Genomic DNA, 17,898 nt, shown 5'->3' on the forward strand with positions numbered 1-17,898 from the left:
TCAGCACAGATTAAATGTCATTACTGGCTTTACATTCATAGTAAAACTGATGAATTATGCTCTATAAGTCATTATTTTAGTGTCAGGAGCACTTTGAGTCAGTTACTTCAAAGAAGAAATTAATAATTGCTAATTAAAAATTGTATTTGAGTTACTTTCAAATTCACAGAATTAAAATGTTTAATATTCCGATGACACAGCCATACTAAGTTTTCCTTCTGAGATTGATGATGTTAATGTTAGCTACCAGTCAGAAATTAGCCGGTTTGTTGATTGGTTTAATAAAAATAAGCTAAAAATAAATACTAAGAAAACAGAAGAGAGGGTGTTTGACCCAAAGTGTATAGGTGACCATCGTCAAGTGTTTGTACACGACCCTCCTATTACTCAGTCAGAGACCTATAAGTACTTGGGAATCTACTTTGACAGTGTTAAACACACATAGAGTGGGTTTGCTCTCGTTTACACCAGAGATTGTATTTTTTATGGATGTTACGTCTTTTTGGAGTTAACAAGAAGATTATGATGTTGTTTTATGAAGCAACTCTTGAAAGCATTGTTAGATATGGTGTGGATTTGGCAACCTATCTGTACAGTGTAAATCTAAGTTGATGCATCTCTTAAAGACAGGATGGAAAATTGTTGGGCATGATGAATACTTTAATCCTCAAGTTTTATATGAGAATTGTGTCCTCAATTAGGTGGAAAGAATACCGAATGATCCAACTCATTTTTTGTTTCCACATTATGAACCTCTTCTCTCTGGTAGGAGATATAGAGTGTAGGTATATATATAGGGGCGTAGCAACCGGGGGGGATGGGGGGATACGTCCCCCTCACTTTTAGAGACATTTAGAAACAGATGATTAATAATTATATGAACATATGATCTCATACAGCCATCCCCCCCACTTTTAAAATGTCCGCTATGCCCCTGTATATATATATATTTTGGTTGAACCATTATAAGAAATCCTTTGTACCAGTTTCATTGGGCTCATTTAACAAGAGTTTATATTAATTAGCATTATAATTATTGTAACTGCTGTTTTTGTATTGTTTTTATTGTTTGTTTTTATGGAAAGTCTGCAGCAATATGCTAATGCCCAAAACAAATTTCCTGCCAAGGGCAATAAAGTTTTATAAATTATAAGAATATTATAAGAAATTTTAATCAATTATTAAGAAATTACTACACATACTACATGAATCACTATAAATCTCAACATATTTACGATAGAAATTCAAATCTATTACTTCTGTAACACGGGGAGTGACACAGACAACTGAAGTTTAGGATCCACTTGCAGGTGTATTCGAAGTTAGGGAAGCAATGGTCAACAGAGGTGCAAACAGATGTATAAAGGCAGTCCAGAATCGTGTATCAAATGTATCATGCGAGAGGTCGGAAGGCAGGCGGCAGACAGGGAGAACTAGCTAAACAAGACTAGGGTCAAAACACAGGAAAACAAGACTAGGAGAACGCGTTGAAATGTCACTTTACAGATAACAAGACTCAGCAAGGGAAGTGAGTGTGTGTGCTGTTAAAGTAGTGTGTGTCACTAGTCCAGAAGCTGTATCAGCTGTGGGAGTCTAATCAGTGGAAATGAGGAAGCATGTGTGTGTGTGAACGGAGTGCATGTATGAATATGTAGTCCATGAATGGCGGATTTGTAGTCCATAGGTTATTGTGAATGAGATCCAGCGATCTGGGAGTTATGATCGCTGGTGATCGTGACAACTTCTTAAAAGCTTTAAGGTTTATTTTTGTTTAAAGATGGACATTTAACATTGTTGTTAAATATATAGTCATATGTATTATGTAACTACTCATTTAGTCATATGAAAAAGTTAATCACACTTCATAATAATGGTAAATCCAATAATTATAAATTAATTAATTATAATTTTATATTTATATTATATATGTTATATTACAGTTATTACATAATACAATTGATTAATTATAAATTAATTAATTATAATCATTAGTTAATGTAATTACCAACAAGCATGAACAATATTGTACAGCATTTATTAATCACAGTTGCACATTTACTAATGCATTATTAAAATCAAAGTTCTCTTTATTAATATTAATGCACTGTGAGAATTAATTAATGTCTTCATTACCTACCACTAACAAGTATGACCATATACACTAATAAAAGTATTGTTCATTGTTTGTTCATGTTATTAAATAAGATTACAAACTTTTTACAAACTAAAATGTCACTGAAAACCTTTAAGTGTTTTTATTTTGTCAATTTCAGAGCTTGAAATTTGTAAAAACGTCCTGTGTGTTTCCATGAAATGAGTGTGTGTGCAGCAGCAGAGCTTTCCTTTTATGGTGAACTACTTCATCTCTTTGGCTGTAGTTGAGAATAAACAGGTTGAAGCTCTTCTCTGTTAATCAATCTGACAACGAGATCCAAACTATTAGCGCTGACTTTAACATGAGCAACTGGCTTTAGGCCTGTAAATCAGACAGCAGTGCTTCATCAGGACGACCACCCACAATCCTCTGCTGCATTAGTGACTCAAACACACACAAACATCAACATACACACACATATGCATAAACACACATGCATGCACACACGCATACCCATGAACAAACATAGATGCACACACGCATAAAAATGTATGCACACGCACACAGACATGTACACACACAATCACCCACACACAAACATGCAAGTACACAAACATGCATGTACACACACATGTACAAATTGCTGACACACACACACAAACATGCATACATACTAACATGCACACACATGCACAAACATGCAAGCACACACACATGCACACACATATATGCACACATACTAACATGCACACACATGCACAAACATGCAATCACACACACACACACACACACACACACACACGCACGCACGCACACACACACACACACACACACACACACGCTCACACACACACACACACACACATGCACACACATGCACAAACATGCAAGCACACCCCGCATACACATGCACAAACATGCAAATACACACACACACAAACACACCCATACAAACATGCCTGTAAACACATGCACACATTCAGGAACATGTACACACATGCACAATCATGCACATACTCACACACACACACACACACACACACACACACACACACACACACACACACACACACACACACACACACACACACACACACACACACACACACACACTGTAAACAGATGCACACATTCACAAACATGTACACACACATGCACAATCATGCACATACACATATGCACACACCCTCAAAAAAACACACGCGCACATTCAAACACACACATACACACAAACATACACATACATGCACACATACTAACATGAACAAACATGCACTTACACACACATGCACACACACACTCTCACTCGCACACACACTGTAAGCACATGCACACATTCACAAACATGTACACACATGCACAATCACATACATACACACAAATGCACACACCTTCAGACAAACACACACACGCACATTCAAACACGCACATACACACACCAACATACACATCCGTGCACACATACTAACATGCACATGCACAAACATGCACGTACACACATATGCACACACTCACACACACTGTAAACACATGCACACGTTCACAAACACTAAGATACACATACACGCACACACACACACTCACTCACACACACACACTGTAAACACATGCACACATTCACAAACATGTACACACATGCACAATCACGCACATACACACACACATATGCACACACCCTCAAAAAAACACACACGCGCACATATAAACACACACATACACACACCAACATACACATACAAGCACACATACTAACATGCACATGCACAAACATGCACGTACACACATATGCACACACTCACACACACTGTAAACACATGCACACGTTCACAAACACTAAGATACACACACATGAACCCACACACTCACTCTCACACACACACACACTGTAAACACATGCATACATTCACGAACATGTACATACACGCACAATCACGCACATACACACATATGCACACACCCTCAAAAAAACACACACACGCACATTCAAACACACACATACACACACCAACATACACATACATGCACACATACTAACATGCACACGCACAAACATGCACGTACACACATATGCACACACTCACACACACTGTAAACACATGCACACGTTCACAAACACTAAGATACACACACATGCACACACACACTCACTCACAAACACACACACTGTGAACACATGCACACATTCACAAACATGTACACACATGCACAATCACTCACATACACACACACATATGCACACATCCTTAAAAAAAACACACACACGCACATATAAACACACACATACACACACCAACATACACATACATGCACACATACTAACATGCACATGCACAAACATGCACGTACACACATATGCATACACTCACACACACACTGTGAACACATGCACACGTTCACAAACACTCAGATACACACACACGCACACACACACACACCGTAAACACATGCACACATTCACAAACACATAGACAATCATACACATAGACATATGTACACACCCTCAAAAAACACATTCAAACACACACATACACACACTTACAGACACACAAAAACATGCAAAAACGCCCATTTTTTACTTTTAATCTTGTAATGTTTCCATTTTTTTAAGGTTTTAATGAAATTTATCTATACAAATAGTTCTGTTTCGCATTTTAATTTACATAACAAATGCATTTATAAATAATATATTAGAATAAATACAAAAATACTGCCATACAACCAAAAAAAAAGCTGAGAATTATATCAATTTTAGCTATATAAACCAGCAAATCTTCTAATAATCATCTCTAGGGCTTGAAAGACGTTTTACAATGCACTAATAAACAAGTCATATCATGCTTTTAATGTCATTTAAATACCAAATAATCAAACTAATATTTTATGGATGACGGCAGAAGCTCTGGGTGAAGCAGAACACACTGTAAAGCACTTCAGATGGCATTTCCTTCAAATGTCACAAAATATGAGACAATACTGGCTGTTGTTTATATCATGATATTATGAATTATACTCCAGAAAGAAGAAGATATGATAGACTGGAACAGCATAGGACAAATTACGTCAAAAAAGGGTAACACTTTACTATAAATCTGTAGGAGCTAATGTTAATTAATGTATTTACTAACATAAACAATGAACAAACCATCTATTACAGTGTTCATTCATATTTGGTAATGTTAGTTAAGGAAATTAAAGTTTATGTTCATCTCACAGTGCATTAACTGATGCTAACTATGAATTTGGATGTAAATAATACATTAGTAAATGTTGTACTAGGAGGCACGGTGACTCAGTGGTTAGCACGATCGCCTCACAGCAAAAAGATTGCTGGTTTGAGTCGAGGCTGAGTCAGTTGGCATTTCTGTGCGTAGTTTGCATGTTCTCCCCGTGTTGGTGTGGGTTTCCTCCGGGTGCTCCGGTTTCCCCCACAGTCCAAACACATGCGCTATAGGTGGAGTGGATGAACTAAATTGGCTGTAGTCTATAAGTGAATGACTGTGTATTGGTGTTTCCCAGTGCTGGGTTCAGCTGGAAGGGCATCCGCTGTGTAAAACATATGCTGGAATAGTTGGCGGTTCATTCCGCTGTGGCGACTCCTGAACTATAAGAGACTAAGCCAATGGAAAATGAGTGAATGAACGTTGAACTATGATTAATAAAAGCTGTACAATAATTATTTATTATTATTTTATTTTACTGTCAGTAAACAGATTAACTAATGCAACCTTATTGTAAAGTGTGACCCAATAAAAGTAGTAAATTAATAAATATTTAAGTAAAAATTTATAATAAATTAGTAGAAAATCTTTAAATTAATTCCTAAATACTATGTCTGAAAATACATTTAATCACTCAAGATATTTAAGACTTTTATTCAAGATATTTGTACTTGAACAAATACTACCTGTATATAAAATCCCTACTAAAGTGCTTGTTATAATAGTAAATAAAAACTTTAGTTAATAAACTGAATTACTCATCAAAAAAATAAATAAAAAATGCACCAAAACATGAAACATTTAAAGCAACAAGACCATATTTCATGCATACAAAACACGGCATTGTCACTCACTAATTTCTGACTCAATTTAACGTTTCTTAAAGGGGTAGTTCACCCAAAAATGAAAACCTCCTGTTAATCTACTCCCCCACCGGACATCCAAGATGTAGGAGATTTGTTTTCTTCTTTAGTAGAACATTAAAGAAGATTCTGAGCTGAATCTGTGGTCCTTGGAGATTCCTATAATGGCAGTGAATGTTGACAGGTTTTTAGTTTTAAAATAAACACATACAAACAAGTACAAATGAATAGTCATGACTCCTGATGACTAGCCTTGTGAAGCAAAACAATCAGTCCAGGTGAGAAATTGAACATGATTTACAATATTATTAGCTTTTAGGGTTGGGCGATGTCGACTAATTTGGCATTGTATGATGTCTAATGAGAAACATCGCGATGGACGATAGCATCGTCGTTGTAGGCAGCAGTACATTAAATATTTATGAATAATTAACGAATTCATAACCAATTAATTATTTGCAGCCTACCGTTTCAACTACCTGACCCACATGGTCTTTGTTTTACCCATAACCAAATCATAAATAAATAAAGAAAAGTTACACTCAAATGACCACCTGTCAATCACTTTTTCCTCAGGACTCTGGCATGAATAGGCAGAGTGATCTGTGTCGTTAAAATGGCGTCCACAAACTGGGTTGGTAAAAAAGGTGCACAACCAACAGCAACCAACCAACAGTATCTGAGGTTTACACTAAAATTACTAAGTACAAGTGTGAAAGCGAAAGATTGAAGCAGTGTACTGACCTGCTGTGACACACTACCTGATGGATTCAAAAGATCAAAGTGTCGTTAGATAGAGACTTAGTTAAATATCACGTTTAACATCTATAGTAAGACGAGATCCAGCAGTACATCCTTGATAAACTGTCCGACGTGCACTGCTCTCTGGGGTTTTGTCCTCAAAGCACCTGCTGACTGCTGAAGTTCAGACGTGGGTATATGCAGTGAATGCCAAAAGGTGTGTATAGTACGTTTTCAGCGGTATAGTGTGGAAGGAGGGCTTTTCAGAAATGCTAGGTGAAACACCAGTGTGGACGTGGATTGTTTGAAGATGTATTAGTGTAAATGTTTGGCGAGCGGGTTGCTGCTGCGACGGGGGCGGGGCGGAGGATCGTGATGCTGACTCAGCATCGTGATGTCAATTGGCCATCGGTGATGGACGATGGCATCGTCTATCGACCCAACCCTAGTCCTACAATAGGACTACTGTCACACATATTTTTAATCTAAAAACCTGTCACCATTCACTGCCATTGTATGAATCACCAAGGACCACAGATTCAACTCAAAATCACCTGCTTACTACGGAGACATGTTAATACGCAGCTGTCAATCAATTCAGTGGGCGGGGGGACCGCAATCCTACATCAAGTTGAGGTCGGTCTGAAAACCACTCCAATTGGTCCACCGTTTTTATGTTGCTAAATAAAAAAAGCACTGGGTGTCTTTATATCAACCCAATATGACAGTATATACACTATACTTACACATATGTCTGTCCAAACAGCTTTAAAAGTAGAACTTTCATCATAGGTGCCCTTTAAGGATATGCAACCGCCTGCATGTACTTTAACCCTTACTTATTAAATTATTCCCTATTTACAAAACAGCAATCTCTAATTAGACTTTTTCAGCTGATAAATCAATGAATCACTCGTTATAACTCATTACAGTAGACTGATATGTGGAGTACTTACTGTGCTTAATAACATGAACTCGTACAGGGTCAGAAATCTTCTCTGCGGCCTTATACCATCGCCCGGCGTCACGCTGAATCCACACACTCACTTTGCACGTATACAATCCTCCATCAGATGTTTCCACATCCTGAATCTTCATCTGATAATCCCACTTTCCCAAACGCTTTACATCCACTGCTCTGCTACTGCTGCTGTCGGTCTGAACGCCGTCTCGACTCAGATGTCCCAGAACATGCGTGTCGTTCTGCAGCCACGTCACGTCCAGATCTACCGCAGACGCACCGGAGACTGACACCGAACACAGGAGCAGCAGCGAATCTCCAGTGGATAATGTGGAGTCGTTCTGAACGTGAACCGAGAGAGAGTTCACTGGGGAGTTTATAGAAAAGAAAAGCAGAACAGATATTAGATACGTTTAAAATAATTAACATAATGATAATAATAACAATTTTATGTAATATATATTTTTATTTTTATTTGTATGCCAAATATTTTATGCTATAACTTAATATCATTATTATTTTTTTATCATTATTATTTTAAGCAATATATTTCATATTAAATGTGTTGAGCCAACTATTTATGCCTCAATTAAAAAAAATAAATAAAATAAAATAAAATAAAATAAAATAACAAGCAATATATTTCATATTAAATTTGTTAGGCCAAATATTTATTCCCTAACTTAATAATAATAATAATAATAATAATAATAATAATAATAATAATAATAATAATAATAAATAAATAAATAATAATAATAATAATAATAATAATAATAATAATAATAATAATAATAATAATAATAATGCATTAAAAGACTAATAACTCAAATAATAATATAAAATATAATATATATATATATATATATATAATTTATAAAAATATTTAAAAAAATAACTTAAATAATAATAATATAAAATAATAATTTGTAATGTTTAGTCATGTTTTTGTACATTACTGCTCAGATTTAATATAGTGCTATTAATTATAAGATTTCAAACTTATTTTATTTAAAACAAAACAAAAACAAAACAAAACAAAAACACACAAATGAAAAATAGTTGTTAAAAGTATTTAATATCCAATGTTTTAAAAATCTTTTTCCAGTTTAACTTGATGCACTATTATGAAACAAAAATATTAAATCTTTATCTAATATTAATGACTATATACACATTAAAATAATAATAAATTGATAACAACATTGCTAAATGATTACTAGCAATTAAATGCAAATGGAATAAAATATAAAGAGAAGATTCTAAAATTAGAATTTAAAAATAAAATAAAACAATTATATATATATATATATATATATATATATATATATATATATATATATATATATATATATATATATATATACATACACACACACACAGTGTATATCTATATATAGATAAAGCTAAATAGTGCCAACAAAAAAAGCACATTCTTCTTCGTCTTCTTCTTCTTCTTCTTCTTCTTTTTCTTTTTCTTCTTCTTCTTCTTCTTTTTCTTCTTCTTATTATTATTATTATTATTGTGTTTGTTATTATAGTTAATAACAGTACAAATTAAATATTATTAATAAATAATTAATCCCTGCAAAAAAATATCTATATTGTTAGCATGTCAAATCCTATTTAAAAGAGGAACATGAACATTTTACTAAATATAAATAAATACAGTTAAAAGTAGGCATGGAATAAAATATTAATAGAAGATATATAACATAAATATCTTTGCAAATAAATGAAATAATTTTTGTTTTGAAATATTACAATTAGTAACACAAAAAATATATAAAGCTAAATAATGTCATACCTAAAAAATAAAAAGCACAATATTATTATTAAAGTTAATAACAGTACAATTACATAAATCGCTACAGAAAATATCAATATTTTTATCATGTCAAATCTCATTAGTATGTCAAATCTAAAATCCATCTGTTATTTATAATAAGTTTACATTTTAGAGACATTTTACTAAATATAAATAAACAAAGTTAAAAGTTAACATGGAATAAAATATTAAGATACAGTTAATAACATAAAAAAACAAACGTTAATTGCGTTTAAATATATCACTATTGTAAATGCCAAATGTAATTGACACCAGTTCTTATTGGTAACTAATATTAATAAACATGCATTTATTTTTCATAACAAAATTACAGTCTTAAATTCAAAAAAGAGCATCATATCTCAATTATTTCCACAGAAAATAAGAAAGTAATGCAGATTTGCATTAACATGAGTGGTAAAATGATGATTGTATGTGATTTAGGTGAACAACAGACTAACTAAACTGAATTGAAGCAAACTCTGAATGACTTCTGCTCATAAATACCGTGATATTCAGCATGTTTAAATGCTTTATAATCCCTTTTCATCTTTAAGCTAGTGTCAGACAGCACAGAGACTCAGAGTGTGTGTAATAATGTGTGTTAGCTGGTCCTCTGGAGCTCCAGACGGCCTGATTTTAATTAAAAGGCCTGCAGTAACATTGACAGTATATATGGTAACCAGGCAGGAATTTCAGCAGCAGTGAAAAGTCAAACAGCCTGGTTTGTGAGAAAGGTCTGAAGACATTAAACAGGATAAAACCAGACAAAAGCTCATCTCTGCTCTTCTCAAGGGGGACTCTGAAACACTTTCACAACCATAATCACAAACTACTTCAGTCTCTTTCTCCTACAAACGAGAGTTAGTGCTTTTTATCACACTCTTTTGTTGGATGATCATCTGAGCAAATTATATAACTGGTAATTGTATTAAATCAGATTATTTCACAGCATAAGCATTGATTATGATCTTATAGTTTCCCAGGACACAGCAACACAATTAAACATATGAAAATGATTATATTAAGCCAAAAAACCCTTCCTAATGTTTGAAATCTGATTTTTGCAACTAAAATGATTATGTGGTGAGTTTTTGCTCAATTCTGATAAAGGAAACACAGAGAAACTACATGTTAGGGGTGGGCGGTACACCGGTGTCATAGTCATCACCGGTGTGACATTGCACCACGACATGGATTTTCTAATACCGTCAATACCGTAATAAATCAATTATGCACCTTAAACGGCTGCATTTACATCAATAATAGCTAATTCTAAATAATAAGGCATTCAATTTTCTTCAAACGTTCAGTTGTGGTCTGAATACCTGTCCTTATACCACAGGGCTCAAAATTGCAACCATTTTGGTCGCATGAGCGCCCGAAATGTAATCTATGCACCCTCATAATATATTTGGGAGCATTTGTGCGACTGAATATAATGGTTGTAGTGCAATCTGATTTGATTTTCTCTAAAAACTTGCTGAATCGCTTTACCCTGCCGCTGTATTGGTTCATATTAGCTGTCAGTCACTCAACGCTTCCCGCTGTCAGATAACAGGGAGCTTTTGTTACTGCAGGAAATGCAAACGGCTGAAGAGTGAAAAGTGCACAGGTTTGCAAACCTCACCTAAGGTTATAATAATAATAATGGCGCAGATGACAGCGATCATGACATGAGGTAAATGTTGATCCGCCAGCTGAGATCAATCGAGTGTTTTGGAGAAGGTGCCTGAATCTTGATGCGTTGCATTTACCGCGTGTTCAGCGCCAATGTCCGCTAAATATAAAGTCTAATACTGTAGACATTATTGCCAAAGAAACTCACCTTTACTAAGTTTACACTGAAACTACGGCTCATAACAAAGAGCGGAATTGCGCCGGTGGTCATCATGAGAATCCTGCTCTGTCTGCTCATAAATTGGTGCGGCTGACTCGCCTACTTTATTCCACCAACACAGAGAAATGAAGATCAGCTCATAACGAGACTGAGCATTTACAATGACCCAAACCAAAACTTTTAAAGAGTGATAGAAGTGAAACTTTCTTTTGTCTGTTCTTCCTTGAGATGTAGATTATTTTGCTATTTAAAGTAATACCGTGATATTATACCGTCACCGTTTAAAAGATGAAAAATACCGTGATATTAATTTTAGGTCATATCGCCCACCCCTACTACATGTTACCCTAAAATCTGCTGTATCAACTCAATTCAATTCAAGGTTATTTGTATAGTGCCTTTCGCAATAATTATTGTTTCAAAGCAACTTTTAAAAAGGTGCACATTATACCGACTGTCCAAAATATGCAGGAAATCTGAAACATTTTCCAACGTTTGCTTGATTTTGAGTAAAATTCAGCAGATTTAAAGGAATAGTTCACTTAAAAATGTTACGCTTTTAAGTGAACTAACCCTAACTCTAACCCTGACCCATATCAGAATATATCATCCTTATCATCTGTCTTTTGGATTAGATGTAAACCGAGGTCCTGACGCTATGTGGTCATTAAAAAATCCCATGGCACTTCTCATAAAGAGTAGTGGTGTAGCTCCGGTGTCCTGGTTAAATTCACTCCATCGACCCTTATCTATAATGGCCTCCCAATCATGAAATGACTCAGAAATGACTTGTGCATTGTCCTCCATCTGTCAAGTGACACTATTTCGATTTTAAAAGTCTGATTCATTTATAACCTTTAATTGAATTATTTAATTTCAGTCTCTTTTTTTAGCTCAGCAATAAAACAAAGAAACAAAAGGTTACGTTTATTTCAAAATGACGATCTCTATCAAAGGCATTTGCCCCAACCACCTCCCCATCATTCTCCCTCTCTATTCAGATGGGATGGCAGGCCAAATCAAAGGTTACCATGGGCCAACTTTAACCCGTGGGCCCTACTTTGGGCATTTCTGCTTTAGGGACATCAAAAACTTAGTTTACATCTTGGAAAAAGTAACATAATAGATACCCTTTAACTGTATGCACATCAACTCCCCATTTTTTAAGCTATGCTCCAGAATAGATAAATGGAAATAGCTAATGTTGTTCTCTATGTATTGTATGCTTAGTAACTGACCTGCAGGTGTGACCATCACGTCCCCCATCTCCATGCTTTTCTCCTGGATGCGGGTCCAGACCCCCTGCTCTCTGGTCCACAAACTGGCAGTGCACATATACAGGCCCTGATCAGCCGGCGTCGCTCCAGAGAGAACCAGACTGTGCGAGACTCCATTTCCCATCTCCAAGCGCATCCCACCATCTGTGTAGCGCTGCGAGGATCCGACGTCCACCGTCACGCTCATATCCGGACCGAACGTCAGCAGGTCCTCCAGGAGAGACGAGCGGTTCTTCACTGACCAGGTTATGGAGAGAAAAATGCCCGGGATGAAGCTCCGTGAGACGCTGCACTGGAGCCTGATGGATCCGCCTTCGGGAACCACAGGCGTCGGAGGATCCGGAGCCACAATGAGAGTGTTGGGAACCACTGAAGAAGAAGAGGAGACAGAGATCAGTCAGGGAAGCTACAGCTGGAGGCAGAAATATTATTAATATTCACTCTTAACTAACTTTTAACAGTGTACTTGCACCTTTTTTTGCTCATCAAAGTTATTTTTATTTGATCAAAATACAGTAAAAACAGTACTGTGAAATATTATTCATGTATTTATTTTCCTTAGTCCCTTTATTCATCAGGGATCGCCACAGTGGAATGAACCGCCAACTATTCCAGCATATGTTTTAAACAGCGGATACCTTTCCAGTCACAACCCAGTACTGTGAAACACCCATACACACTCATTCACACACACACACACACACACACACACAGACACACACACACACACACACACACGCACACACACGCACACACACACACACACACACACACACACACACAAACTCATACACTACGGCCAATTTAGTTCATCAATTCCCCTACAGCGCATGTGTTTGGACTGTGGGGGAAACCGGAGCACCCAGAGAAAACCCACGCCAACACGGGGAGAACATGCAAACTCCACACAGAAATGCCAACTGACCCAGCCTCGACTCAAACCAGCGACCTTCTCCACCGTGTCAGCTGAAATATTAATACATTTTTTTAATTGATGCAAATGTGAATGTCAGCATCATTACTTCAGTCTTCATTGTCACATAATCCTTCAGATTTATTTCAATTATTGATGGTAATAATATTTAATTACTCATCATCATCATCATCATCATCAATGTTGCTGTTTAGTAATTGCTTTTCAGGATTTTTTGATGAATAAAAAGTGAAAGAACAGCATTTATTCATTCATTTATTCATTCATTCATTCATTTTCCTTCGGCTTAGTCTCTATTTCAGAGGTCGTTACAGCGGAATGAACCGCCAATTATTCAAGTGATTGTTTTACGCAGCCCATGCCCTTCCAGCCTTCCAACTCATTCACACACACTCATACATACGGCTAATTTAGCTTTCCCAATTGTTTGGACTGTGGAGAAAGCCGTAGCACCTGGAGGAAACCCACACCAACACGGGGAGAACATGCAAACTCCAAACAGAAATGACAACTGGCCCAGCTGGGACTCGAACCAGTGACCTTCTTGCTGTGAGGCGACAGTGCTAACCACTTCGCCACCATGCCACCCAGAACAGCATTTATTACACCAAAAACTTTTATAATACTATAATTGTCTTTACTTTCACTTTTTAACAAATGATTACATCCTTGCACTTGGGAAATATATGAAAAAGAATTTCACAAGACTGCAAATAATTTTGTCTTTAACTGTGTGTAGTATAAACAGTATATTAGCTGAAAATAGGTGTAGATTTTTAGGCATTTTTCAGGAGTTCACACATAGCTGATTATCGATTATAAACCGTGTTTGGCTTGCTGAGAGCCCTGAGCTCATGAGATCCTCGAGCCCGGGGCTCCCCCCCTTTTGCAGGGCGAGAGGGGAGTTTGAGCTCAGGTACGTCCCAAGAACTCCCCTGCTTGTTAATAGTGAATGTAAATTATGAATAATTATTGAGAGAATTATATCTGATTAATCGCTCGTCTATGGTGTCGATTTAGTTTAATGTGAGTGGTTGCAAACACTTTATATAGGCTGAATTTAAACAAACAAATTAAGTTGACCATTACTACATTTAATTAGTTTGTTTAAATTCAGCCCATATAAATTGTTTGCAACTCCTTACCTTAAAAAATAAATTGACAATGTATCATTTATTTCAGTGTATATTCATGATTCCTCTCTCTTGTTAATTAACTTTTTATAAAAACTAATTTAAAAACATTACACCATGACATTTTTAAAATAAACAAATCTGAACTTAGACTCAACCAATTATTGTAACTGCTTTGAACAACATGGACATGCAGAAATAAATATAGTGTTTGCTTTAACACACCTTACTGTCAATGAATACAGTAATCATACAGCAGGAAATACCACTGAACAATCATCACACAACCATTGAACTCCTATAGACATACATTAAAAATGAAACAAAACACAGAACATTTGTGCAAAGATACAATAGTGAGTCTTACACAATAAAAGCCGACGTTATGTCTGCAGGTACAAACCACACGACCATTATTCACAAGTGACAGAACCGGACCGACTAGTTCAACCATCAGATCAGAAATCATGTGGAAACAAATGTTCTGGATGAAAACAAGAAGCAAACTCTATGTGCAACTGTTATCAAAACTTAACTTTCTATATCACAATAAACTGATGAACCGCTGGCCCAAATCCCAGCATGCAAAACAAGCTTAGTGTAATCTATCATTTATATATATATATATATATATTTGACATTTGCAGTAAAATCTCAAAACCTAAATTCACATAGAAAGTATATGTTAACATTATATTGAAACATCTGTTTATATTTTCCAAAACAACTAACCACAGAGTTATGGGATCAGAAAAATATCAATCTGTAAACATTTTTAATATTTTAAATGAGTAAAATAAACATGCGTTATGGATGTGACGAAAAAAGCGAGTTTGCAGAATTCAACATATTTTGTAGAATTTCTTTGACTGCACAATCCCCAAAAAAACAATGCTAATCAAAAGGATAGAGTTGGCTCACTATAGAACAAAAATGATTGGTTTTATTTTATTTGACATTTTTTGCATTTATGAGGAAAAAGCTCCGTTATGGACGTGACAGATGTGAAATTGGCACTTGTGAGATTTTGGTAAATATAATTAATAATATATTAATAAATATATATATATATTAATAAATATAATTGTTTGAAAACATTAACAGAGACATTTTTGAGTATTTTTAAAGCAATGTAAAATACTTAGTTGCACAAAACGATTTCGCTATTTAGGCAAGAACTAAATTTCTTTTTTTAACATGTTTCCATCCACATACTTTTATCCACATTTTGGTATATGTAAAGGCTTTTTTAGCAAAAAAATATTACATTTTGCACACAACTGAGTAGGATAAACTTTTTGTCTGCTAAAAAAAAATGCACATCAAAAAAGTCATGTGATTTCTTTTTTGCCAAATACTGATCAGATATGAATATGTGTGATGGCACGCATTAATGTTGGTTTGCAGCAGATGTTTCCAGCTTTCCATTGTTGCTGATCTGAAATGTGCTGATTGTAAAGGCCACAGCAGTCAGTCCGTTATCACAGTGCTTCAGTATTTTTATTCTTCTATTATTACTCCCTCCAGAACTGTCTTGAGCATCTGTGTGCGCTCCAGTCTCACGTTTCCAAAAGCCACCATATTCACCGCGTTCATTGCATTTCGTCTTCGTCTTCTGAAGTGCAACTCAGTTATTAGAGAGAAAAAAAAACACCACAGTGGCAAATCCCAACGCACTGAAATATATTTCTCTGATGATTTTCTTCTCTTTGACTCATTGAATGGAAATGCTGCTTAGTTTGAAAATATTTGTGCAATAATTATTTGTTTATTATTATTTATTTATTTGTTTATTATTTTAAGCAATACATCTATATCCGGTAATACTACCGGCTTTAAAACTATGGAGGGAGCTATCATTAAATGAAACAGATTCACTGTCACTTTAAATTCAAACGATCTACTTCCTCCAACAACTGGTGAAAAGACGTACCCCCGGCTACGTATTTCGCGGTCTCCAGAAACATCCACGAGACTACGTTTTCAGAATGAGCCTGGGTTGGAAAAAACTGGTCGGCTCCTCAGGAATCAAAGAAATCGGACCCTATGCAAAACAAGGACAAAACAAAATGCTTGTTCCACCATACCTTGGGGCATTAGACTGTTTAATGAATATACTGTAAATGGGCACTTAGGAGCTTTCAAGAAATAGTATTTGTAAAATCTGGGATGTTTTGATCTTGGGATGTACAATAGTTTTTGTATGAATGGCTTCATGTTGAAGTCAGTTGTATGCAACTATTTTGAAACTAGTTTATATGAAAAACTTACTTTGAAGGGTCAATTTTATTTCATTTAATTAGTTTTTTTGGCATTTTGTGTTGACGTACAGTATGGATGTAATTTCTGCACCAGTTCAATCTTGGTATTGCTATGCAGAAAACAAACAAACCTTAAAACAGGGGTCACCAAACTTGTTCCTGGAGGGCCGGTGCCCTACAGACTTTAGCTCCAACTCTAATCAAACACACCTGAACAAGCTAATCAAGGTCTTACTAGGTATACTTGAAACATCCAGGCAGGTGTGTTAAGGCAAGTTGGAGCTAAACTCTGCAGGGACACCGGCCCTCCAGGACCGAGATTGGTGACCCCTGCCTTAAAATATTTAAGTTTTGTGCATAAGTTTGCATCATTGAATGAAAACATAGCTATTGACATCCAAATAGGAACAAATAATCCTACGGATGTCAATGGTTGTTTTTTCCAGCCTTCTTCACTATATCTTCCTTTGTGTTCAACAGAAGAAACTCAAACAATGGAGGATATTAAATGATGGCAGATGTTTCATATTTGCGTGAACTGTCTCTTTAAATGCTGAGGTTATGAATGAAGACGCGTGTGATATGAGCTGGACTAACACACTGCTGGTGCTGTTGGAGTCTGCCAGATCCCTTCAGTCAGTTTTACAGCACAAACCGGCGGACAGGAGGAAGCTCAGCACCTGACAGTAGGTAGTTAGCACGAGCGTTAGTGTTCATCAGCTTGTGCGCAGCCCGGGAACGCTGCTA

General features: G+C 35.8%; 1 protein-coding gene across 1 annotated transcript in view; it reads right to left on the minus strand.

Annotated features, from left to right (window-relative positions):
- Window positions 1-17,898, minus strand: part of ptgfrnb (prostaglandin F2 receptor inhibitor b) — an 84,052-nt gene that overhangs the window by 50,439 nt on the left and 15,715 nt on the right. Inside the window, exons 3-4 of the mRNA XM_056463503.1 lie at window positions 12,785-13,192; window positions 7,874-8,245 (exon numbers count right to left, since the gene is read on the minus strand). Of these exons, the coding sequence (XP_056319478.1) occupies window positions 7,874-8,245; window positions 12,785-13,192 (780 nt within the window). The remainder of the gene's footprint in view (window positions 1-7,873; window positions 8,246-12,784; window positions 13,193-17,898) is intronic.

This window comes from Danio aesculapii, chromosome 1, assembly GCF_903798145.1.
Source record: "Danio aesculapii chromosome 1, fDanAes4.1, whole genome shotgun sequence".
NCBI classification, from domain to species: Eukaryota; Metazoa; Chordata; class Actinopteri; order Cypriniformes; family Danionidae; genus Danio; species Danio aesculapii.